Here is a 10,466-nt window from a genome sequence, read left to right as displayed (position 1 = left end):
CGAAATCCCCCTTTTGAAGAGTTCTTGTCTATTGTCGGGAATATGTCCTAGAGATGGTGAAGACTCGCGAAATCTTGGCTCAAGAAGGAATCGATGATTTTGGTCGTCTTTTGGATCGCAAGACTTACTCATTTGAAAATTGACGTGCCCTTCGAATCCCATTCGCTCACGCAGATGACATCTATAAGGCGGTTCCGAAGTACAACCTTCACTTGAAATCTGTTTGAGGCTAACATTTTTTTCTTCTTTCAATATAAATCTCCTCATACTCTCCTATCTCGATACCAAGCTGTTCTCTTCTTTTTAAAGTTGTGGGTTGTCCGCTTTATAAAGTTGTGGGTTGCGACTGTTTCAAAAGCGTTACATCACCCCAAATTTCTTCTCTTGAGTTCAACACACGGTTCTTTTTTTTGTGACTTGTCTGGTTTTTGTGTCTTGATCGTGCGGAGATGTCGACTGATAGTGTATCCTGATGCAATGACCAAGCCCTCAATATGTTTGCCTCCTTTGAAACGATGCCCGAATTGCCCCATTGCCCCATTGCTCACCAGTACAACAAAGAAGCATAAGTGTCTATTCATTCGATGTCAAGACTCAAATGCGAATAGAAACATGGGTTTCTTTTCGCATTTGAGTCTCTTTACGTTCAATCTCAAGCTCGAATGTCAAGAAACATGAGTTTCTTTTGCCATTCAAGGTCATGCGATGATGTGAGATGTGTCACACATCATCTCGTGTCTTTTTTTTGTGTGTCACACAAACATGCTCGACTATTTTGGACCATCGAAGTCTGGGAAGAGATAGATTTGGATAACACGACTCATCTGATATTGACTTTTTGTGAGGCTCATGGGTTATACCCTGTTTGAATAACATAGGCATGCAACTTGGACACTCGGTTCTTACTTTGGGACCTCTTAAAAGACACATGAGGACTTGGCCTGTAAATAGGTGTGATTATATTGTCAAAGCACATGAGAGAAAAAAATCGTTTGTCTACATCATGGGGCATAACCAGCTAATCACAATAGCTACATCCAATAGCCACAAACTGAGTACAACTTGTGCATCAGAGCACCCGAGAATAAGTTCCACGTGGCATCCATAACACTACCCAAAAAATAATATTTACCAGGTGGTTTAGAAAAGTGGGTACTTACATAACCCATGTGATAGGTATGTGTTATGTAAGACAGATAAATCTACTAAACACAACAGAGTACGTGTCAAAATCAACCATCAGTCTTGTTGTCAATTTTGTTCAACCTCTCCAAAACTCAATAGTGTTTTACTTGAACAACACTTAAAGTAATAAAACTTTGTCTGACCCGTCCTTGATCAAAATTAAAGTGCTCCTTCAAAGTAATTAGAGAGTGACTGATATAAACTCTTACTATCTGATACATTGAGAGTATATATTTGGTTGAGGTTATCACCGAGTTATCTCATGAGAGACGAAGAAAAGTTACACATATGTACTAACACTTTTCCCGTGCAGTTTATCGAAGTGGAGGATAGTAGATGATGATGCTGGATGATGAAACAATCTGAATAAGATTGACCATTAATTAGAATTCCAGCCTCCTGTGACACATGATGAATTTCTATCGCCATACAATCTGCCCCATCAATCCGAACCCTTTGGATAAGTCAATTGGTACAAGTAGATATGTACTTCCCTCGTTCTCTATCTTTGAGACAGCTTATGATAATATCAAGCAATTCTTGATAAATTCCTGTCTTCTCAAACTCGATTCTTGCTTTTCCAATTTAGTTATAAATTGTTTTAGTGCATCATTAGGGTATTTCTCTTCTTTTAGAGAGTCCACCTTATACTTATCTTTCTCGGAAATCCATATCTTTTTTATCATCTACTTCATTTCGTTTTGAAGAATACCCTCAATACCATTGTCAAGATGCCACAAACGAAAAAAGTCGTTGAACAAGATGATTCAAAGCCAAAACAACATCAGCACAACAAAGGTGAGGCTCAGAGCTCTTCCATTGTTTCGCTCGAGATGTTGGTCAGACCTTTTGATATCATTCTTCTTGTAGATGAGACATTGCAAGAATGTCTCGCACTTATCCTAGCTTCATTTCATCATGTCCGGGCCAAATACACGGCGTTGTGCCAAAAAGTCGAACAAAAAGGATCCAATGGTACTATCTGTTATCTGTTCTGAATGCCCATGTGTACATCACAGCTAATTCATGGCCTTCTAATTTGTATAGTAAGCGAAAATGACCTCCTTGAATTGAGGGACATAAAGGACCAACTCAGCAAGCTTGATCACAAGATCAACACTTGTCAAAACGAAATGTCTGCTAGAATTATCAAGGCTGGGGCGTACATTACCAACAAAGTCAAAGGACACAAGAATTAAATTTTGACAATTTGTTGTAACCTCATGTACTGTTGAATCATTGTTACTTGACTGAGATAAATGACATATATCAAGTTATAAACAATCACTTGGAAACATCAACATCTGATAGATTCCCTTTGTTCTAAGTGAGCGATCTTATTATAATACGGTCATCTACACCCGCGTGCCACTCATTAACCTAGGGCAGACAAAGAAAAGTGATGTCTATCTGTATTTATTACACATGCCATTCTTTTTAAACTGTACAAACCTGATATTTAAAGATCAGTCCCTCAAGTTTTCATCAATTCCTTTCATCGAACTGAACCTTTCATAATTATAGCTTGTCGACAGTAGTATTCAAACTCAACCCCGTGCCTACGGCGAACAAATTGGCATACCATCGTGGAGGTGGTAGTGATCGCAGTCATCCATCTTGATGACTTGTAGCCCGTTGTTTGTTATTATAATCTAGGATATCAATGGGATTTATCGCACAGGAATTTAGGTATGTGATGTTCCGGCTCGAAAGACAATCATGATATTGAAAGATTGACATGACTCATTGGATACCAGCAGGATCGAAGCTACCTTACGAGACCCCAGCTACAACTTCAAGACCAATCTCAATATATATATCGTTGGCCAACCTGTCTTTTCCATTCTCAATCTCTCCAACTCTGCCTTCATCTTGAATCTCCCTCTATCAGCTCATCATCGAATAATCGTCTATTTTTTGAATCGATTGCACAAGATTCACTAACTACGACCACAATCTACATCTCCCCCATTATGAGATGATCTAAACCCTTTGTGATATCTCCTTGATTTTAAGCAAGCTGATCATATCATCTTTTTGTTTTAATATACTAGGTATACCTAGCATTCCGATTCAAAATGGCTAAACGCAAGGGTTCTAAGAACAGTGGTAGCCCATCTGCCCTTTCAAGCCCGGCAGCTGCGAGCGACCTTACGGAAAAACCTCACATGCTCTCTCCTACGTCCAGATCAGTCCCGCCATTAACTTCAGAACCACCTATATCACATTCACAACCACCTACTTCGACGATGACGTCCCAAATGGCTGCCGTATGGACTCTGATTCAAACTCTCCCAGAAGATCTTCGTGTATTTCTTGAAGACGATTATGAAGCAAATTACAAGAAAATTTTGAAGACACATTTCTATCGTGTCTTACTTCACTTCGATCCCGCCACCAAGTCTCGACCGTCTCATCTCAAAGCCGATTTGAACGCCGCATTCAAAAAGGATGTACGCCCACGTCTTTTACCCTTTCTGATCCCTCGACCTCCTCCCCCGATGGAAACCGATGATGATCATAAAAGTCAACCTGACTTCAACCCTCTAGCACGCAAAACGACCCGCAAGATGGTTATCGAGGTAATCCGACGTAGAGCTCCACATATTGCCACTACACCAAATGTAATCTTTACCGGGCGGTAAAGAAAACTACTGACATAGAAAAGTCCTGAGGCAACAGGAAGAGAGCTAAAAATCTGAAAAAATATGCACCTTGTTCCTAGATGTTGGGGCGTCATGATGAGTATTTTTTTGTATTTTACACGCAGATATTGGTTTATGTACTAACAATAAACGCTGAAAATCATCAAAAACTCACATGTAACAATACCTAAAATTTGGGTCATGAGTATGAAGACAATATTTTGTGGTCTAAAAACTTCAATAACTTTTGCAATTCTGCTCCAAATAACTCGATTTTTGGTTCATTCACAAGCTGAACTATTCTCCTTCACACTTCATAATATTAGTAAGGTGCTATCTAGTCATTTAAACACTCTACATATGCTCAAACAGTTCTGCATGAATAGCTCTGTAGGATCTTTTTTAGACCAGCTACAGATGTGATGGCTCAATGAAAAATGTAGAGGGAAGGCTCACCTTTTTAATGCACTTCAAATCGAGTGATTTGATTCAGAACTTCAAAAGTTATTGATGTTTGAAGATTCCAAAATCCTGTCTTCAAAGTCAAGGGCCAAATTTCAGGTATTGTTACAGGTGGGTTTTTGATGATTCTCAGCCTTTATTGTTAGTACATTAACCAATATCTGTGTGTAAAATATAAAAAAATACTCGTCATGACGCCCCAACATCTAGGAACAAGGTGCATATTTTTTCAGATTTTTAGCTCTCTTCCTGTTGCCTCAGGACTTTTCTATGTCAGTAGTTTTCTTCACCGCCCGGTAAAGATGACATTTGGTGTAGTGTGCTATACCTTCCGCTGCTAGACGCGATGGGTTGATCTTGCTGTATAAGGCGCACGTGGATAAAGACTTGGTTATACCTGGTCTTACTGAGACCATTCGGAAGCCTCGCGCCCTTAAGACTCACGCGGTCGACGGCGAGGACATGGAGGATCTTCGATTAGCGTTGCAATGCTATGCTCCCAACGTATTTGTGCACACCATTGCTATGACCCATCAGGTCTTGGTTGATTGCTACTTACATTTCATTTTGGAAGAACCCATTGAGCCTGGCGCCCTGGTGCGCGGATTTCACTATTCAATCATTGCCTAGTTTCAATCAATGTATGTATCTCAATATTTTTGAAACCCTTGAGGCTTATCTTTGCTAACTGTGACATGTTGCGCGGGTTGAATCCATCCATCTTATCAAGTACATTTGAATGAAACCAGATCCTCAACTAGTGAAGACATCTAACACCTATCAATCCCATCACTTTCTTCCTTTGTCTGTTTTCATTACACTTATAACATTTAAACGTAATGTATCAAACTTCCCTCGCGGTATCGGAGTCAGGCAAAACTTTTATACATCTTTTTTTCAGTCAATTATAAGTAGGTTCCGATGGAGCAGGATCTTCATCAAACCAATAGCAGGATGAACTTATCATCTAGCTTCTCTTTATAGAGGACTTACACGTGTAGTTTGCTGCTTGTTTCATGCTTTGTAATCTACTGATTCGTAATCTACTGATTTATGTTATGTCTTGTTATGAATAAATCTATCCTTCTGTTGTATCTCTTTTGTCCTCAATTCCCAAGTTGAAAACAAAAAAAAATCAAATTTGTCTTTTTTCTTTTAATTGCTTTACCTTTCTTTCAATACAAGATTCAAATCAATGTCTGCTTCCTCCAAGAAGACAAAGGAAGCTCATCGTGTTGTATGTCGATGCAAGGCGCGAGAATGCTACCTCGGGAATTATATCGATGCTTACGGACAACCTCAATCCGGAGTTGAAGTGTTACCCTCAACTCGCGATGCTCACACACGCGCAGATATGCGCAAACAAGCTCTTGAAGCAAGCTCGGAGCTTGCCTCATCTCCGAACACTCATATACCAACTCCTGGGGATCTGGTGACATCATTGGAAGAACTCCACCTCCCTTCCGTCAATATGCCCTCTCAAAGTCGAAAATCTGCTAGAGAGCAACCTCTGCCGACTAGTACAACAGAACTACGTACAAGTATCAGAGGACCCCTCAAGGTTCTTCACATCTTGCTTCTAGTAGCTCTGAGCGCCACGCTCCACCCAGAAGAGACTCGACAGAATGTTCTGCCGAAGACGAAACATTACCTAGACACGAATCTGACAATAACACAACAGATTTTTTATACCTTCCTATGATTGCGGTATGTGATGATCTAGATTGTTTTCAGCTTTGAAGGTGAGGCCACCCTGACAAATTTTCTCCGTAGATTCTTTTTTTGCCTTCAGCTTGAAGTCAATTAATCCGCTTTTGCTTCACGTGGCGCTGTCTACATCAATAATGAGTATCTTTGATAATTTGTCTGGTCACACAGCCTCTTGGCTCATGGATGTACATCGGATCACCATTGAGCTTTCAATGACCACGGGCCTTCTTCCAAACCAAACTCCTACAGCGCTATCTCCATCAGAACTCAAGCTGTTTACACGAATTCCTCGGACACTCGCCACTGCAATTGGGTGGTTGAACATCGATCCACATTGCATGTTAATGAACTGTTGTACAAAATGCTTCGCAATGTATCCTCTTGATCAAGCACCAGAGGTTTGTATTCATCAAGTGACCAGCATTCCTGGAGGCACCGCGGATTTGTCTGAATCGACATCGAAGCCTCCTGATACTTTAGATGACTGTGAACCAGATTTCTATGAAACTACTTGCCTTGCCCCCCTCACAAAGTTTGTGAGGGGAAAGAAAGTAGCAATCCGAAAGTATGCAGTACAGGATCTATCTCATTGGATTGCACGCTTATTCTCACGGCCTCATATTGAAAAGTTGCTTGATGAATCACTATCTGAATCTCGAAAACCATACAACGAGGTCGATTCCGTATCTGATATCCACGAGTCAAGAATCTGGAAAGAGTTCAAAGGTCCTGATGGTAAACAATTCACAGCTACCAGCGGTAACTTGGTATTTGCTATGTTTGTCGACGCTATCAACCCTTTTGGAAATAAAACAAGTGGCCACCACGTGTCTATCACATTTATTGTGATGGTTTGTTTGACTCTTCCTGTCCGCATTCGACATCGACCTGAGAACGTCTTCTTGGTAGGCATCGCGCCGGGACCTCGTGAGCCATCTCTCGAACAGATGAACTGGATATTGCGCCCAGTCGTGACACAGCTTAAAAGAATTTGGAGCCCTGGTCTTCTACTATCTCAAACGTACTCTTACCCACATGGACGCTTGGTGAAGGCAGCTTTAATTCCTTTTATTGCTGATATTCCCGCTGTAAGACGCTCTCTTGGCTTTCCGAGCGCTACCGCTACAAACTTCTGTTCAGGCTGCCATCTAACCAAGAAGGAGATTGACAACCTCGACCCCACAACATGGTGTTTTCGTACTAAAGACGAACACAACAAGTTGGCATACGAAGCTCGTGATGCGAAAACGGTGGAGGAGCGTCAAACGATTTTCAAGACGCACGGAGTGCGGTATTCAGTGCTTGTAGAGCTCGAGTACTGGAATGTCGTAGACTTCCACGTTGTCGATGCGATGCACAATCTATTATTGGGTCTCCTATCATGGCACCTTCGAAGATTTTGGTCCATGAAAGACGTTTCGAATGATGAGGAAACTCACGTACCAGTTCTGACCTCGGAACTTTTACAACTGCTGGCCGAGCACTCACTCCCTTTGCCACCAAAAAATTATTCAAAAGATGCTGAAACTTCTCATGAAGGTGACGAGACAGAGCCGGAAGAAAACACACTCAGTGATAACACTTCAACAGGTGATGAAGACTTTGACCCATTAGCTGATGTTGGATGGAAAGGGGTGTGGGAAGCTCCACCAACGGAGGAGATCATCATTGACGGTTCTATGCTCTCAATAATCAATAAACTTTTACCTAGAGTAAACATACCATCTTGGATTAAGCGTGCCATACCAGTTCTCGGAAAAGCGTCATTTGGTAAACTGAAAGCCGACGAATGGAGAAATCTCTTCTCAATTCAGCTACCTTTGATCCTTATACCATTATGGGCTGGTAAAGACCAAATCAAACTTTCACTTCTCCAAAACTTCTGTGATCTTGTATCACTTGTGAACCTGGCTCTTAAAAGATCCATCTCAAAGGATCAGATCAACAGATATCGGTCACATATTCAAAGTTATCTCAAGGGTTCGCTGGTGCTTTATACGCACTGTAGCCTTGGGCCAAATCATCATATGGCCATTCACTTAAGTGACTGTCTCGAAAGGTTTGGACCAGTCCGGGCATGGTGGTCCTTCCCTTTTGAGAGGCTGATGGGTAGCATTCTGAAGGCGTGTCATAACAACCATGTCGGTAAGTCTTCTGGATTCAACCTTTCGAAGAGATGCCTCATGAGCTAATGAACCTTCTTTGGTCAAATATCTACAGGCGAACTGGAAATGACCTTCCTGAAAAACTACTGCCAAGCAGGAAACTTATCTGCCTTGATGAACGACGACAAGCTCCCAGACGTTTTGAAACCCTATAAGACCAGACTCGAAGCACTTTACAATCCTCCACCCTCAAAGCCTAAGCTATTATCAAATTCTGACAGGCAAGCACTTGATGTCAATGTGTTAAACCTGCTGGTCAAGCGTTTGAATGATGACAAAAAGGAAACTTGTGTATGGATGCGTCCACAAGAGTGGTGTTTGCTATCACCACATGAATGTAAGGGATTTGCACCGGTTCCAGCTCATGCGTACTTCTTAAAGAACTTATTGCACAAAGAGTTAACTTACTCAACATTTACGCAAAGCCCAAAAAACAGCTTTATTGTCTTCAAATCTCGCACAGGAGGTACCGAATTTGGAAGAATTTTCTCAATCTTTACTCACCGTCGGGCTCCAAAACCTTCAGAAAACATCTTTGATACATGGCTCTACATTCAGTGTTTCCCAAAGTTACCGTCAGCAATGTACAGCCCTTTTTCTAAGCTACAAGTACACGATGTCCAATTTCACATCCGTGCTTGGGGACCTACAGAGGACAGGCTCATTAAAGCAAGTGAAGTCGTTGCACATTGCTCGTGGATGATGTACAAACCCGGTGAGATCCACAAGGAGTTACGGATACCAACAGTGGCCCTAGTATCAATGGAAAGATGAACGCACATTATATCGTTTGAAAACAGATCTGGATGACACTACAAATGAAATATAAACTTGTAACTACGCTAGAAATGCAATAGCACTTTGAATTTACACTACCAATTAAACAGATCCCCGTTATAGATTATAGAGACTTTATACTTGGTATGACTCGAGTTAGGATAGGGAGTGGGATTGATCTCTAAAGCACTGCGCTCACGAGGAGACAGGGTAGCAAGCCACTTGGATGAGTAGCAGTCAATCGGTAGTCCTGTTGGTGGCTTGATTGGACTGTTCGGTGCATTCTCTGTGCGTAATCTAGGGCGAGGTGGTCTACCGTGTGTATTCTTGGGTATACTGGCGATAAGCTTTCCTTTGTAGATATCTAAAGCTATGAATACCTGTTCTAAGAGCGAACTGCGCCAGGGTAGCCTCCGGATGCGACAAGGAATAGATGGACTTAGTTTGTTAGGGGATTCCGCCTCATTGTCAGTCTCGTCGTCGCTGCAGGCGACCTCTACAATGCTGGAAATACAGTACAGCGCCTCTTTTGACATTACACTCTCATCTCGTAAGGATTTGAGCTATTGAGAGATGATAGCGTCATTATGAGTTTCTCAAAAATGAAAGCACCATAGTTTGAGTGACTTACATGTCTCATTCTGGCCTTACGTCGTGTTTCATCTGTCCCTTTTCTTTTTCTTTCTTCATCCCAGTCTTGCTGTCGATACCTGCGAGTTTCCAAAGTAGGTTAAGTCTAAACGCTTAAGCAGGCTTGATAAAATATCCCGACCTTTTTGTGAGAGACTGCACGTAGGTTGACATACATCGCTTGATTTGCTCAGAATTTTCAGGTGCCAAAGAGACCCCTTGGTATTCGCCGCACTCTACTAGCTTTGTGAAAATTCTCAATGCAAGGGTCCAGAGCCACTTATTGTCATCCGACTGTGGTGATTGAGAGAAATCGGGTCTGAAAGATGAGACTCCCACCGCTCTCATCATTTGCCACATGACCGTAAGTTGTTGTGGGGTAGATCTGATATGGCCAGGTCCATCGGGGTATGGAAAGCATGGATCAGGACTCGAACCTTCGAGATTAGGATGTAAAGGAGGATTGGAATCGAAGTCAAAGGCGGAGGCATCCGTATCACGCATCCAAGAAGACTTTTGTTCTTCACTTGCTGGTAGAGGAATTTGAGGTTGTTGCGAGCGGAGTCCAAGGAGTGTATCGATGTGAAAACGCATATGCGACTTGTATGCCAAAAGTGAGACGCGAGTCATTAACCATTGTGAAAAGAGATCAAGATTGATCAAAAGATTGAGATTGACTTACCACTACAAGAAACATAACATTTTCTGGGCAGAAAATTAAATTATTTGTATACAAAAATCTGGAAAGGTCAGAAACAGAGCAAAAAATGTGAAAAAATATGCATCCTGTTCCTTGGTATGAGATCTCCAATCTGCATATTTTTCCGTATTTTTGGGGTTCATATTGGTGAGTGTACTAACAATAACCCTCATAATCACCAGATTACCACCT

The 10,466-nt window shown here is 41.6% G+C and overlaps 1 protein-coding gene across 1 annotated transcript; it reads left to right on the top strand.

Moving 5' to 3' along the window:
- Positions 1–5,487: 5,487 nt before the first annotated feature.
- On the top strand, positions 5,488–5,994 carry MELLADRAFT_69185 (uncharacterized protein; the record flags this gene model as incomplete). The annotated part of the gene is made up of 1 exon (XM_007418032.1): positions 5,488–5,994. One exon carries the CDS (start codon positions 5,488–5,490, stop codon positions 5,992–5,994), a length of 507 nt encoding a protein of 168 aa, XP_007418094.1.
- Positions 5,995–10,466: the final 4,472 nt, after the last annotated feature.

Source organism: Melampsora larici-populina (genome assembly GCF_000204055.1).
Source record: "Melampsora larici-populina 98AG31 unplaced genomic scaffold MELLAscaffold_83, whole genome shotgun sequence".
In the NCBI taxonomy this organism is placed as follows: Eukaryota; Fungi; Basidiomycota; class Pucciniomycetes; order Pucciniales; family Melampsoraceae; genus Melampsora; species Melampsora laricis-populina.
The sequence above is the reverse complement of the archived record's forward strand: the minus strand, read 5'-3'. Positions and strand labels throughout refer to the sequence as shown.